The sequence below is a fragment of the Bufo bufo genome, chromosome 10, assembly GCF_905171765.1.
Source record: "Bufo bufo chromosome 10, aBufBuf1.1, whole genome shotgun sequence".
In the NCBI taxonomy this organism is placed as follows: Eukaryota; Metazoa; Chordata; class Amphibia; order Anura; family Bufonidae; genus Bufo; species Bufo bufo.
In genome coordinates this window covers 123,761,348-123,777,527 of record NC_053398.1, presented here as the reverse complement: position 1 = coordinate 123,777,527, position 16,180 = coordinate 123,761,348, and the positions used below count along the sequence as shown (strand labels likewise).

The following is a 16,180-nucleotide window of genomic DNA, read 5'->3' as shown; positions in this document are numbered from 1 at the left end:
AAATTTTGCCGCAAAATTCAGGCATAAAGTAACCCAACTAATAGGTTGTATAAACTAAGACCAGATAGAATAAATTTGTACTAGATTGGCCATCCATCTTCAGACCCTTATTTTAATAAATTTGATGCATTTTTAGAATGTTTAGTCTAAGTTAAAAATCTAAAAATGAGACAGTGAAACTTTGCCATTGTTTAAACAAGGACCCCTGGCAAACTTTTTGAATTGAATCTTCAATGAATAGTCTAGCAGATTTGTATCCACATAGCTGTCAATAAAGTGATAAAACAATGCACATCAATAGTTTAAAAAAAAAACAGAAGTCACTGTGGTGCCTGTGCCTCTACATAACTTTGACACATCTGTCGCCCGTGCATGGGGATTAAGAAAAAAACGTGCCTTTGTAATAAATATTACCCTTTTGGGTTTAGAGGCAATTCCATAAAGGATAGAAGTTATATGGAATACATAGATAATTTAAGGGTTATTTGTCACAAAATCTAATGAAGTGTCAGCTGCAAAAACAATCTTGACGGGGCACAAAACCAGGACTAATGAGATAAAGCAACATTCATTGTTATTTACTATAAGCTCTCCAATCATAAATGATCAGTAGCATATGTAAAAAATAGTTACAGCCTACACACCAGTCAAGGAATTTGCCATGTGTGTCAAATATATCATGGTTAACGCAATTAAATTGTGGAAATAATAGGGGAAAAAACATAAAGATATGTTTTATGACCAGCCAAGAAGCCGTATAATGTATTCTCTCTGGTTTCTAGCATGTGTGACATTAACATAATTTAAAATAAGTGCTGGCTTTTGACACTTGAGAGAAAACACTCCACATAAATAATGTTTTTTTCTTCCTTGTGCACAATAAGCTATATGGTTGAATGCATAAAGAGATATAAGAAACCAGGGATTATTGTTCGTAAACATTAGAGATTGTGGGCGCAGAAATTTTTCACACTGGTAAATATTATGGTGTTGAGTTGTGTAAATGAGATATTTATTTATGTGTGGCATATGAATAAATTAAATATTTATATTAACATTGTGTTAAATATTAAGATGGGTAAATCTATTCTAAATTAATCGAATTTGACCAGACTTTAGTAAAGTTTTGAGTTGCATCCAATTCCAATTTTTTTGTGATTCAATTTGGATAATTTTGGCGAGAGGGACAGAGAAGAAGAAATAAAAATAAAAATAAAAAAGTGAGAGTGCTCGGAAACCTCAGTGTCTTACACAAATTTTCAATCCAATTGGACTACTTTCAATTTCAGTAGAATCAATTCAGATCTAAAAAAAAATCAGTCAACCAATTTGACTAAATTGAACCTAAATCGAAATTTGAATGATTAACTGATCTCTAGTTAAAATCACGAGATCTTTATAGCAAGAAAGGATTTCATGCCTTAGCATCTGGAAATTCACGTAGATGATCCTTCAGTTGTATCCTTCTATCAAAAATGACCAGAAAACACCATAAATGACTGTAAGTCTACTGACAGAGGTGTCTGTTGTCTCTGTGTAAAATTCCAACTGGCCACCAACTGCCAAGTGCAATTTATATTTTTCTTATATGGCAGGGGCACCATTGAAACCCCCCTTCAACTAGTGCCCTGCTGGCTGAGGCTAGGCTGAGATGTTTGCTAAGGGTAGGAGTTTTTCCCAGCTTGTACGCATCATACCTTTATAATGTGTACTTTTTATACAACATACTGCTGACAGGACATTATCCTGAAGGTATGGATGATGAATTGTCAGGAAGGGGACATGGCATCATATGTATCCTACCATTAAAAATATATGAGACTAAAGCTCTAGGTGTCATAAAAAAAATGATGCAAATTTTTTTTAAGAAAATATAAAAAAAGTTATATGAGAAATGTATTAAGCTTGCTTTTCTGTTTTCTGGCATAGAGAAGTTGCAAATTCTTACTTGCATTGCATGGGTGGCCCCACCATCATTGCACTATCACCATGGCAACCAGCCCTGCTTGCAGAAGGACTGGTCAGCCTATCAGTGATCAGGGATGCCGGGGCCAAGCTTGACACTGGCGTCCTGTAAATGCTGACAGCAAGGTTGGTCGGTCTATCAGATAGCATGGGCACCAGGTCAATCAGGCTCAATGCCGGTGTTCCCTGCTTCCTTACAACAAGATATTTAAACATGCAACTGCTTCCCACAGTCGCCTTTGATTGGTCTTCCTGCCTCACAAACGGGTGTTGTATAAACTCCTGGATTAATGGATCTCTGACCTTTGGCTTGTTTGTGACGTTGCCTCTGACTGCAGATTGAACCACTGATGTAACCTCCTGGTACTGACTCTGTTTGGTATTTGACTCTGGGTTTGTCTCTCTTTTTAGTTCTGAAGTTACTCTCTGGTTTTGACTTAGATTTTCTTATTGGTTTTGTTCTTTGATTTTCAGTTCTAGATGTGCCCACCTGGCTCTTACCCAGTCTGTCTGACTCCACTTTCACCCCCAGGTTAGGGACCATTGCCCAGTTGGGAGCCAGAGTTGGGGGCAGGTAGGTAGGAACAGTGGAGTGGGTGTAATTTTTGGAATGCAGTGTCCCTTCACTTAATGTGCCACAGTGAGAATGGGTCAACCTATAGAAACCAGTGTCATCAATTAATTATTCATTCCCACTCAGTAAATAAATGTAATATTTTTTAGTAGATAGAAAAATTATCTTAATTGCAAATGTACAAACACAAACACCTACTAGTGAGTTCCTATAGATTTGTATTAGTAATAAGTAGAAACATGCAATAATGGGACTTCATGGTTCAAATAGTTATTAAATGGCCGATTCCATTGCTAGAGTTTTATAAACTTTATAAACTGTAAAGTGCACTGGCTATGTGCATTAGCTGCATATAATGTGTTATATAAGGCTCTACATGTTCTCCACTCAGTGCTTCTATCTGGATGATCAATTTTCCCTTGAGTCATTGTTCAAAATTGATGGGTACTACAAGCTTCCAAACCGAAGCCTCTTCATGTAAGAAAGCCAGCAGTAGCCTTGCTAAAGCTAGAATACACTAAGTAACACATCAACTTTCTGTACTTTCAATCTGAAGAGCTATTTACTGCCTGACTGCACTGCTGACACATAAAGCGAATGCATTCAAAACCAGAGGATTGTAGTCATTTATAATAAACCTTCAGCCTGATCCTTCTTAGGGACTCATCAACTTGCCCATAGTGGTAAAGAGTACCACAGTCTTCCATGGTCCAGTGGTTCCTCCATTTTTATTTTATTTTTGCTGGAAGGTCCAGAGGATATGAGCAATGTTCTGGCAACCGTGGAGTTAAATATATTTTCTTGCTGGTAAACATTTCTATATTTACTTCCTGGTAAACATTTGAAAAGCACACTATATAGCTACCAGACACTACAATCCTCATATTACTAAGGATCGGTATGGAGTATCATGTTTGTAAGACAGCATATGCTGCTGACATACTGTAAGCTATAGTTAGCTTGCACCAAAATATCCCACATCATGCATCTCTCCATAGTTATCGCTAGTGAACAAATGTAAGGGCTCATTCAGACGGCTGTATGCTGTCTGCAAAAATGCAGATCCATTTTTTTGCGGATTAGATGCTGTCCCATTCACTTCTATGGGGCCCTTTGATTCCATTGCATAGCTCAGCAAAAAAATGTAACATGTCCTATGCTTTTCAGTGAAAATCAGGACATGGCACTATTGAAGTCTATGGATCAGCAAAAAAACGGAATTCAAAACTTTTTTTGCGGACATACTGAACTGTCTGCAAAAAAACGGATATGCATTTTTGCCGACAGCATACAGCCGTCTGAATGAGCCCTTATACTGTAATAATGAGCTTGTCTGATATATGGACAATGTACTGTAAAGATTTATCACAGCAGCTGAGGCTGATACATTTGATATATCTTAAGAGGGTCAAGTGTCTACCACCTATAGCCCCGTATCCTAAGAGAATTAAGTAATGTCATAGCCAGACCCTTATTTCTGATATTTCAATATTTATACTGACAGGGAGTGTTCCACAGGATTGGCACATAGCAAATGTGGTGCCAATAAAAAGGGTCCAAAAACAGAGCCTGGAAACTATAGGCCGGTAAGTTCAACATCTGTCGTGGGTAAACTGTTTGAAGGTTTTATAAGCAATGCTATCTTTGAGTACCTCCATGAAAATAAGCAAATAACGCCATATCAGCATGGATTCGTAATTCAATAATTTTCTATGAGGAGGTAAGTTCTAAACTTGAAAGCGTCAAATCAATGGATGTCGTATATCTGGACTTCTTCAAAGCATTTGACACTGTACCACATAAAAGGTTAGTATATAAAATAAGAATGCTCGGACTGAGAGAAAATGTCTGTATGTGGGTAAGTAACTGGTTAAGTGATAGAAAACAGAGGGTGGTTATTAACGGTACACACTCAGATTGGGTCACTGTCACTAGTGGAGTACCTCAGGGGTCAGTATTGGGCCCTATTCTCTTTAATATATTTATTAATGATCTTGTAGAAGGCTTGCATAGTAAAGTATAAATTTTCGCAGATGACACTAAACTGTGTAAAGTAATTAACACTGAAGAGGACAGAATACTACTACAGAGGGATCTGGATAGATTGGAGGCTTGGGCAGAGAAGTGGCAGATGAGGTTTAACACTGACAAATGTAAGGTTATGCACATGGAAGAAATAATGCAAGTCACCCGTACATACTAAATGGTAAAACACTCGGTAACACTGACATGGAAAAGGACCTAGGAATTTTACCGAACAGCAAACTAAGGGTGCATTCACACGACCGTATAAATAGATCCGGATCCGTTCCGCAAATTTGCGGAACGGGTGAGGACCAATTCATTTCAATAAGGCCGCAAAAGATGCGGACAGCACACCGTGTTCTATCCGCATCCGTTGTTCCATTCCGTGGCCCCGCAAAAAGATAGAGCATGTTCTATTTTTGTTCGCAACTGCGGACAAGCTTAAGCATTCTCAATAAGATAATGGGTTGCATCAAAAGGGGCATAGATGCCTGTGATGAGAACATACTCCTACCACTTTATAAATCACTAGTCAAACCACACATGGAGTACTGTGTACAGTTCTGGGCTCCTGTGAACAATGCAGACATAGCAAGCTAGAGAGGGTTCAGAGGAGGGCAACTAAAGTAATAACTGGAATGGGGGGAATACAGGACCCTGAAAGATTATCAAAATTAGGGTTATTCACTTAAGAAAAAAGACAACTTATCAAAGATCTAATTAATATGTATAACTATATCAGGGGTATATCAGGGGTCAGTACAGAGATCTATCCCATCATCTATTTATCCCCAGGATCTATCATCATCAACTGGGCATAACATCATCCGAAGATTCAGAGAATCTGGAACAATCTCTGTGCGTAAGGGTCAAGGCCGTAAAACCATACTGGATGCCTGTGATCTCCGGGCCCTTAAACGACACTGCACCACAAACAGGAATGCTACTGTAAAGGAAATCACAGAATGGGCTCAGGAATACTTCCAGAAACCATTGTCAGTGAACACAATCCACCGTGCCATCCGCCGTTGCCAGCTGAAACTCTACAGTGCAAAGAAGAAGCCATTTCTAAGCAAGATCCACAAGCTCAGGCGTTTTCACTGGGCCAGGGATCATTTAAAGAGTGTGGCAAAATGGAAGACTGTTCTGTGGTCAGACGAGTCACGATTCGAAGTTCTTTTTGGAAATCTGGGACGCCATGTCATCCGGACCAAAGAGGACAAGGACAACCCAAGTTGTTATCAACGCTCAGTTCAGAAGCCTGCATCTCTGATGGTATGGGGTTGCATGAGTGCGTGTGGCATGGGCAGCTTGCATGTCTGGAAAGGCACCATCAATGCAGAAAAATATATTAAGGTTCTAGAACAACATATGCTCCCATCCAGACGTCATCTTTTTCATGGAAGACCCTGCATTTTTCAACAAGATAATGCCAGACCACATTCTGCATCAATCACAACATCATGGCTGCGTAGGAGAAGGATCCGGGTACTGAAATGGCCAGTCTGCAGTCCAGATCTTTCACCTATAGAGAACATTTGGCGCATCATAAAGAGGAAGGTGCAACAAAGAAGGCCTAAGACGATTGAACAGTTAGAGGCCTGTATTAGACAAGAATGGGAGAGCATTCCTATTTCTAAACTTGAGAAACTGGTCTCCTCGGTCCCCAGATGTCTGTTGAGTGTTGTAAGAAGAAGGGGAGATGCCACACAGTGGTGAAAATGGCCTTGTCTCAACTTTTTGGGGATTTGTTGACACCATGAAATTCTGATTCAACATATTTTTCCCTTAAAATGGTACATTTTCTCAGTTTAAACTTTTGTTCCGTGATTTATGTTCTATTCTGAATAAAATATTAGAAGTTGGCACCTCCACATCATTGTATTCAGTTTTTATTCACGATTTGTATAGTGTCCCAACTTTTTTGGAATCCGGTTTGTATTACAGGCTATAGCTACTAGAGAGGGGTCGTTGATCCAGGGAGTTATTCTCATTGCCTGATTGGAGTCTGGAATGAATTTCTTTCTCCCTTAAGTGGGGAAAATTGGCTTTTACCTCACAGTTTTTTTTTTTTTTTTTGCCTTCCTCTGGATCAACTTGCAGGATAACAGACCGAAATGGATGGACAGATGTCTTTTCTCGGCCTTATAAATTATGTTACCCAGTACAAGCCATTTCCTGTGTGCCTCGCCAGAAGCAGGAAGTGGAGAGTGGCATATATATTTATTTAGTGGTAGGTTGTGGTGGCTCACTAGCAAGTAGTTAAGGTATGGTGCTGCAAGCTCATATAGAGGGAATCACCCCACCCTCTCTTAAAGGCTCATTTTCCTATTACTATATATATTTATTTATTTATTTTAAACTATTCTTCTCACATTTAAAAATTATTCCTCTGGAAAACTTTTATGAATGGGGAGGGGGGATTTGAAATTGTCTTTTCTTTCACTGAGATGTCCTATTCCTCAAGGATGAAGTGTAAAGCCCATAATATACAGCTAAACAACTACACTAGATTCATGCTGACTATAAATTATGTTGTCTTGCTGAAGTTTCTGTTCCTCCTTTACATTTCGAAGGTTAAACAGGCATTCAAATTTTAACAACTAGCTGAAGCTCACAGTCCATAACGCGGCATTCAGAATGATTCATATTACATTGCGTGTGTCGTACAGTACAACAATCAGATAAGGCATTTGTTTTAAACCTAATATTATTTCAAAAGCATCTTTATTGCAGCATTACGGGAATGTCAGCCTTGTAAAGTCCATCATCTGAATACAAATATCAACACTGATGGACTGTATAATGTCATATTTGAGAAACTGCTATAGATGTTTCCTCTCAGATAAATATATAATTAATAAAGAAGAGTTGCCATAATGGGAGCTTGGGAAGGAGTTTATTGACCTCAGAAAGATGCAGTTGACATTATGAGGAAGAAAAAGATGCCCTTCACTATGTATGGTACAGAGCTATAATTCAAGACCCAGATATGTGCGCCTTTAACTCTCCATTCATTTTGTCAATGGCTCCAATTTCTTAGTCTGCAAATTCAATACAAGCTGCAGTTCACATCACAACCACAAGGTGTCCACTCATAGAGAGATAAAGCACATGCATCTCCTGACAGAATATCACAAATCCATATTATTATTACCTTCTGCTTCACATCTCAGAATTTTTCAAGCCAGGTAGAAAGATAAAGGAAGTATGGTATGGATAGTAGAAAAAGATACGCGGCACTCACCAGGGTCTTCAGAAGGGCTTTATTGCTCACTTGCGAAAAAGCTGGTCCACACCTGGGCCGCCCCGCTCCCCAGCCTGTGCAGCTGATGCTTTTTCGCAAGTAAGCAATAAAGCCCTTCTGAAGATTTTCCAAGACCCTGGTGAGTGCCGCGTATCTTTTTGTACTATCCATACCATATGAATCTCTCGCCGCGCTGAGCACCACGTTGTCTCGGTCCTCATGTGCAGCCGCCGGTCTAGGAGTTCCGTAATCGTAAGAGGCTTAGAGGATCTTCTACTTGGAGCAGTGCCGCTGTTTTTCTTCCGCTCTCGTCTCCCTACCGCTTACTTGAAAGATAAAGGAAGGTTCAACAGAACAAAAAAAGCTTTATGCCAACTGAAATTGATTGAAAACTTGTAGAACATGTAATTTTTCATTTGTATCTCAAGCTGAAGAAATACCTTTGAGCCTTACCATTCCAGTATAACTTAATAGCATCAAAAAGAGAAATATGGACAGGATTAATATTTTTAACAGCAGGAATTCGTTTTAAGAGGAGAAGAATATGTTGAAAATAAACATTTTGTGTAATTTGATTATATCATAACTAGCAGGTCACCTTCATATCCTTACAAGGTGCTCTTGAAAATAAGCAGATTACAAATTATCCCTTCACTAGGACCCTGAACAATCAGGCGTGGGAAAATATGGCAGTGAGTGTTACATTTCTTTACATTGCCATCACAAGGGAAATGAATTATTACACAGCGTCCATAATAATTAAAGGACACTCAGGATATATGTGATCGGTGGGGGCCTGCATATTTGCATGCCCGCCAATCAACTGTTCGAAGAGGCTGTGGTTCTCCAGTGAGCGCTGCAATCTCTTCCTAGGCCAGTGACATCACATTCATTGGTCTTGTGGCCTAGGTGAACTGAGTCCCGTCCAAATAAACGGGCCTGAGCTGCAATACCAAGCACATCTGCTGCACAGGAGATGAAACTGTGCTTGGATAAGATATGAGGAGGCCTCAATGCTCACCGGAGCACCACTACTACTTTAAACAGCTGACTAAACACCTATCCTGAGGATCGGTCATCAATATAGAAGACTTGGAAAAACCTTATAATTGGTTGTCTGTGTAATGCAAAGCAGGACAGGTCCTCCGGAGCAAGAGGTTCTCTTTGTAATTGTTCTTAATCTTGACCAAGAAATGAGGATCCTAAGCATGAAAGATCTGATGCATAATATGATAAAGTATATTCTAAACTGGACAATCGTTTTTAAGCAATTATTAAGTGTACTCTCAAAATTAGGAGAACGTGGTATAAGGAATTACATGTGGGATTGGATAACAGAAGTTAAATCATACACTCTGCTTTTTCCAATTGATTTACTGTCCGTACAAATAAAATAAAATAAAAAACAAAATAAATATCCAGTATCTTGAAGACACATAGTAAGAAAGATGCTTTGCAATATATCAATAATACAAAAATGAAATGTACCAACAAAGCCGAGGAAAAGTGATAGACCAACAAAATCTACATTAATCAAACTCCATTTACGCTTCATAAATCAAAGCAGACATACGTTTTGGCTATTACTATCGACATTTTGTGTCTTATATTATGGAGAGTCTCAAACTGATTTTCTTCCTGGACACTATTCATTCAATGTACAGGCCTTGGATCTAATCATTGAATGAATCATGACTAGGATCAAAAGTGATCCGAATCACTGTTCTCTAGCATGCCAGGGGAAATTGCACTCGAGGGATCGATTTGATTGAGTTCATCTCAAGTCTTACATGTTTACTTTCATTTTATGATAAGGAAAAAATATTAAAGGTGTTTTTTTTTGTTTTTTTTTAATAAACCTCCCTCTAGGCCACACCCACAAAAGGGAAGCATACTTACCTGCGTCCTCTGCTGGGACACAACACCTTTGCTCCCCAGCCTCTGCTTCCCCATTTGGGTCCCTCTCTGTCAATATTAGTTTTGCCGCTGCAGCCAATGACTGCCCACAACAGTGACTTGCTACCCTTGCATTATGTCAGTTGGTTACGTGATGAAAGGAGGGAAGGTCATTGCTGCAGATAGTCAAAGCGAATATTGACAGCGGGGGACCTAAGTGGCTCAGCTGAGGATGGTTAGTAAAGGAGCTGGGGCCCAGCAGCGAGGAGTAGGAAAGTATTTTTCCTTTTTGCAGATCTGGTTAGGAGGAGGGTTTGCTAAACTCCCCACCCCACCTCCCCAAAAGGTGGCCTACTCCTTTAAGTATGGTTAAGGATCATCATGTAGAGAAATTATGTGTTTTATATGCTATTAATACTTATTCACACTTCTAGCCTGCTGAAACGACCTTTAACATGGGCCAATATTCGGGAACGAACATTTAGACCGATCATTAGCCCTCATTGGATCTTCGGCTATCGGCCCATCATTTAATCTTTTATGTAGCCATTTTTCAGCAGTACATCTCCTCATGTAGACAGAAGATATGCTGCCAACAATATACAGACTGTATGGAGATTGCATTGGCCAGGAAAGTCCCTTCACTTCTTAACCTACTTATCTTAATGGAAATTCTGGGTTTTATTCAGCATTGGTAATTTTATTGAACTTTTTCTAAGAAAAACCTAAAAAAAATTGTGGTCTTTGTACTTTTGCCTTGCACATTAGTCCCATAAGGAATAAATGAAACATGCATTATTGACCACTGTTCCGTTCATTTGTGGAAATCTGGACCACCATTTTCAGGACTGGTGGGGGGCCCCAGTGGTTGGATTGGAAGTTTTAGGCCTGCAACTTTTTGTAGAAATACTGATTGACAGCTGAAGTTCGATTTATTTATTTTTAAACTTAAAGGGGTTGTCAGTGTTCAGAGCTGAACCCGGACATACTTCCATTTTCACCCAGGCAGCCCCCTGACTTGAGCTTTGGAGCAGTTCATGCTCCGATGCTCTCCTTTGGCCTGCGCTAAATTGCGCAGGGCAAAGGCATTTTCAGGAGTTCCGGTGACAAACCGGGCTCTCCATGGGGCTGCCAGGAAGCCCGGTGACGTTACCGGCACTGATGGATGGGCTTTAGCGCTGCCCTAGCTAGTAAAACAGCTAGGGCAGCGCTAAAGCACGCCCATCAGAGCCGGTGACGTCATCGAACAAAAGAGCCCTTGAGAATGAAAGACGAATCCGGCACTGTATATTCTTCACATCAAATCTTCCTCTTTATTAAATCACAGCATATGCGGACAGTATCACAAACAAGCAGTTGTTTACGCGTTTCGGAGACCTTCTGCTTAGTCATAACCAATTTGCCTACACATCCAGGAACTTGCTGGTTTGACTCCGGGCACACGGGATGTTATATGCCGAATAGGTGAGCTGGACAAACGTTTCTTATATGCCTTGCCTTGCGCGATCTAGCGTAGGACAAGGGAGCGCATCGGAGCATGAGATGCTCTGATGCTAACATTAGGGGGGCTGCCTGGGTGAAAATATGGGTATGTCCAGGTTCAACTCTGAACCCGGACAACCCCTTTAATGTTTTCCTTTGGTGCTACAAAACATTCAGTGTATCCCTACCTTTAATCTTAATAAAAAACATCCTATGGTCCAAAAAATACATTTGCAGGTAAGCAGAGGTGACCATCAGGAATTTTTGAACCCTTTCAACAATTAAACAATGTCTTCGTATTGTGCTTTGCTATGACATGGAGGGAAGAAAAAATATTATTGGATGCTGTCACATGATAATTTCAAAAAAATTATTTTTTTATTTTATTTTTTATTGCACAGGCTAGTAAAAATATAATAACTGGAAGCAATGTATCATTGGCCCTGTAAATCTGTTAAAAGGCAAGTCATTATGCTAATGTTAATAGATCGTATGAAAAAGGAAAAAAATAGAACATGTAAAAAACAAATAAAAGCGGCCAAACTAGAGACCGAGAGATTAATTGCCAAAGAGAGTAAAACCAACCCTAAAATGTTCTTCAATTATATAAATGTTAAAAAGTATAAAGCTGAAGGTGTTGGCCCTTTAAAGAGTAATGAGGGGGGAGTCGCAGAGAGCGACGAGGAGAAAGCAAAGCTGTTAAATATTTTTTTCTCCAATGTATTCACTGAGGAAAATAAATTGTCAGATGACATGCAGAATGCAAAAATAAATTCCCCATTAAAAGTGTCCTGTCTGACCCAGGAAGAAGTACATCAGCGGCTTAACAAGATTAAAATAGACAAATCGCCAGGACCAGATGGCATACACCCCCGTATCCTAAAGGAATTAAGTAATGTCATAGCCAGACCCTTATTTCTGATATTTGCAGACTCTATACTGACAGGGAATGTCCCACAGGATTGGCGCGTGGCATATGTGGTGCCAATATTCAAAAAGGGTCCAAAAACAGAGCCTGGAAACTATAGGCCGGTAAGTTTAACATCTGTTGTGGGTAAACTGTTTGAAGGTTTTCTGAGAGATGCTATATTAGAGCATCTCAACGGAAATAAGCAAATAACGCCATATCAGCATGGCTTCGTGAGGGATCGGTCATGTCAAACTAATTTAATCAGTTTCTATGAGGAGGTAAGTTCTAGACTTGACAGCGGCGAATCAATGGATGTCGTATATCTGGACTTCTCCAAAGCATTTGACACTGTACCGCATAAAAGGTTAGTATATAAAATGAGAATGCTCGGACTGGGAGAAAACATCTGTATGTGGGTAAGTAACTGGCTGAGTGATAGAAAACAGAGGGTGGTTATTAACGGTACACATTCAGATTGGGTCACTGTCACTAGTGGGGTACCTCAGGGGTCAGTATTGGGCCCTATTCTCTTCAATATATTTATTAATGATCTTGTAGAAGGCTTGCATAGTAAAGTATCAATTTTCGTAGATGACACTAAACTGTGTAAAGTAATTTACACTGAAGAGGACAGTATACTACTACAGAGGGATCTGGAAAGATTGGAGGCTTGGGCAGATAAGTGGCAGATGAGGTTTAACACTGATAAATGTAAGGTTATGCACATGGGAAGGAAAAATGCAAGTCACCCGTACATACTAAATGGTAAAACACTCGGTAACACTGACATGGAAAAGTATCTAGGAATTTTAATAAACAGCAAACTAAACAGCAAAAACCAGTGTCAGGCAGCTGCTGCCAAGGCCAACAAGAAAATGGGTTGCATCAAAAGGGGCATAGATTCCCGTGATATGAACATAGTCCTACCACTTTACAAATCGCTAGTCAGACCACACATGGAGTACTGTGTACAGTTCTGGGCTCCTGTAAACAAGGCAGACATAGCAGAGCTAGAGAGGGTTCAGAGGAGGGCAACTAAAGTAATAACTGGAATGGGGCAACTACAGTACCCTGAAAGATTATCAAAATTAGGGTTATTCACTTTAGAAAAAAGACGACTGAGGGGAGATCTAATTAATATGTATAAATATATCAGGGGTCAGTACAGAGATCTATCCCATCAGCTATTTATCCCCAGGACTGTGACTGTGACGAGGGGACATCCTCTGCGTCTGGAGGAAAGAAGGTTTGTACACAAACATAGAAGAGGATTCTTTACGGTAAGAGCAGTGAGACTATGGAACTCTCTGCCTGAGGAGGTGGTGATGGTGAGTACAATAAAGGAATTCAAGAGGGGCCTGGATGTGTTTCTAGAGCGTAATAATATTACAGGCTATAGCTACTAGAGAGGGGTCGTTGATCCAGGGAGTTATTCTGATTGGAGTCGGGAAGAAATTTTTTATTCCCCTAAAGTGGAGAAAATTGGCTTCTACCTCACAGGGTTTTTTGCCTTCCTCTGGATCAACTTGCAGGATAACAGGCCGAACTGGATGGACAAATGTCTTTTTTCGGCCTTATGTACTACTACAGTATGTTACTATATTTGATGTAACTATTTACAACCTCTAACAGAAGCTATGGCTGGTGGCAGTTTAAGATTTAAAGTGAGCATGTGCGACCAGCTCAGTGATGTGAACAAGATAAAAGGAAAATAATAAACAGCAGGGGGCGATATACAGATACATTTTATTGAATAGTTCCGTGGCTATACTAAATTTATAATTATATGCAATTACAAAAGTATTCAAATCCAGGTACTGGTTTGAAAGATGTTGAATATTTTTTTTTTTTTCGTGGCACAACCCCTTTAAGTGAAATTGAAAGATCATATTGGATTTATGTACAGGGCCAAAAACAAATAAAAGCCAATGCTAGTTTTAAAGAAACACATAACAATAACAATAAATAAATATCATCGCTGTACATTGTCTTGTTTCCCTCTCAAATCTCTTCATCAATTCTTTTCAAATGTAATTTTTTTCTTCACTAAAGATCTAGGCAGAGGATGTGAACTATTGTCTCATTTCTTTTTCGCAGTCTAACTCCAGATACTTAGTGGCTAATGGGACTCTTTTAACAAGTTAAGAAAGATGGAATGATTATTTTATCCCGGCTGATATAATGGTCTTGTATTATAGTCATTTCAACATTTTTCATTTTAGGAAACCACAGTCAAATATCAAGAGTGCAAGTTGCAATCAAGGTTCTTGATGTTAATGACAATGCTCCCGAATTTGCCACAGATTATGAAGCTTTTCTGTGTGAGAATGGTAAACCCGGACAGGTAAGTCAAAACTATCCTCATAGAGGATTCATATTGTGATGAGTGAGTTCCTATTCTACTCATTTGTCTATGTGGAGTTCATGCGTAATTGTCTACTTGACAATGGGATGGTGGTGCTTTCTCATTCTTATACCACCCAAAACATTGTATTAGAACAATCAGTGGGTATCAATGGAAAATACCATTCGGCTTTAAAACAGATCTCACTTCTTTGACCTCCATCTCAGAAGATGTGTCCTGAGATACAGGAGATATAAGGAACAGTTGTTCTTTAATTTTCTACAACTTCTATGGACTTTAATGGTATGGCCACTTCTTCCTGTCTTTCCTTACTACTTTGTGTCCACTGACAATTACTTTAGCTACAGATCCTCACTCTCTTGATAGTTAAAGTGAAAGAAGTAGGGTGGGTTCCCGCCTATTAGAAAGGTGTGACATATGGGTACTGAACAAACGCCTCTCATAGTAATTCCAAAATAAACTGTCTATCACAGATTGTAGAATCACCCCATTACAAATTAAAAGATAATCATCATAATATATTTACTCTACTAGCCAAGATCTGATAGTCAGGGAAAGATTTGTTTTACACACCATTTCATCATATTGCAAGTTAAATGCTCCCAAAATGGAACATTATTTCAGACTTTGGAGAAGCAAGAATTTTAGTAGTCTTGCCAAACTTTATTGTTTGATTGTATGATCATAATTTATTGGACTGTCAAAGATTGCCAAGTACAATGCTTGCCTATTTTTGGCAAACCCACAGAAAATTAATGGGCAGGCAGTAGACTCCTGATTTGCTGCTTCATTGATAGTGTCTTGTGATCGTTGGTGGGTCCACGTAATCAGACCCCTATCTCTTGTCACTAGGGAACAAGTTTATAACTTACCACTATGCCATTACCCAAAAACTGTTTAATATCTGGTTTATTGCTTGATTCTTAAAGGGTTTTCTTCAACTTCATGTTGGCAGTGACACTCGTACTGACACTGATATAAAATAGCAAAAAAAGTAATATTCTACCAATCCCCTGCCACTCCCATGCTATTGTATTACCCCCTTCCATCTCAGTTGGCTCCAGTGATGTCATAATGACACAACATGTGAGCCAATCACTGGCTGTATTGGTAATATCAGTAGTGCTAAAACAGTCACTGGCTATAACGATCGTGTGCCAATGCACCACATCATTAATGGAGTCAAATAAACAGAGACCAGCAGGGAATTAGGGAAGGAGAGGTAGGGGATTAGTAAGGCATTATTCCTTCTGTAATTGTCTACCATTGTCAGCTGGACAGAAAGGTTACACTTGTCAGGTTGGAAAAGTCAACTCTAAGTTGTCCATCTTAATGTAATGTAGCAGCATAAGTAGCATTTCAAAAGTGACAAAGTTACACCATATTTTATCCAGTGAAAAACTTAAAAAATAAAAAAAAACACTAAAGCTACAGTTAACAATACCAAAAGCAATAAAAATATCAGTGAAATCTTCTCTGTAGGTTATTCAAATGTGTCCTAATTAGCAGCATTAATTGTGCATTATTATGATTATGGTTGTCATTTTTAGACAGCTATGCACCTTGCAGAGATGACAGGCAATCCCTTTTCCTGAACATTCTCTATAGTTACCTGTTGCTGCTATAGTGAGCCTGACAACTGAGAAAACAAGAGAAATCAAGCAGCTTGGCAGAGGGTACAGAACAGAGGGCATGAGTCATCTTCTGACACTGTTT

The 16,180-nt window shown here is 39.3% G+C and overlaps 1 protein-coding gene and 1 long non-coding RNA gene across 2 annotated transcripts in view; both read left to right on the top strand.

The window, feature by feature from the left end:
* Window positions 1-16,180, top strand: part of LOC120980681 (cadherin-8-like) — a 396,076-nt gene that overhangs the window by 338,411 nt on the left and 41,485 nt on the right. The window contains exon 8 of the mRNA XM_040409924.1: window positions 14,322-14,443. Within this exon, the coding sequence (XP_040265858.1) occupies window positions 14,322-14,443 (122 nt within the window). The remainder of the gene's footprint in view (window positions 1-14,321; window positions 14,444-16,180) is intronic.
* LOC120980682 lies at window positions 11,204-12,790 on the top strand. The gene is made up of 3 exons (XR_005774561.1): window positions 11,204-11,337; window positions 11,702-11,706; window positions 12,778-12,790. It is a non-coding gene; the product is annotated as an uncharacterized LOC120980682 (long non-coding RNA).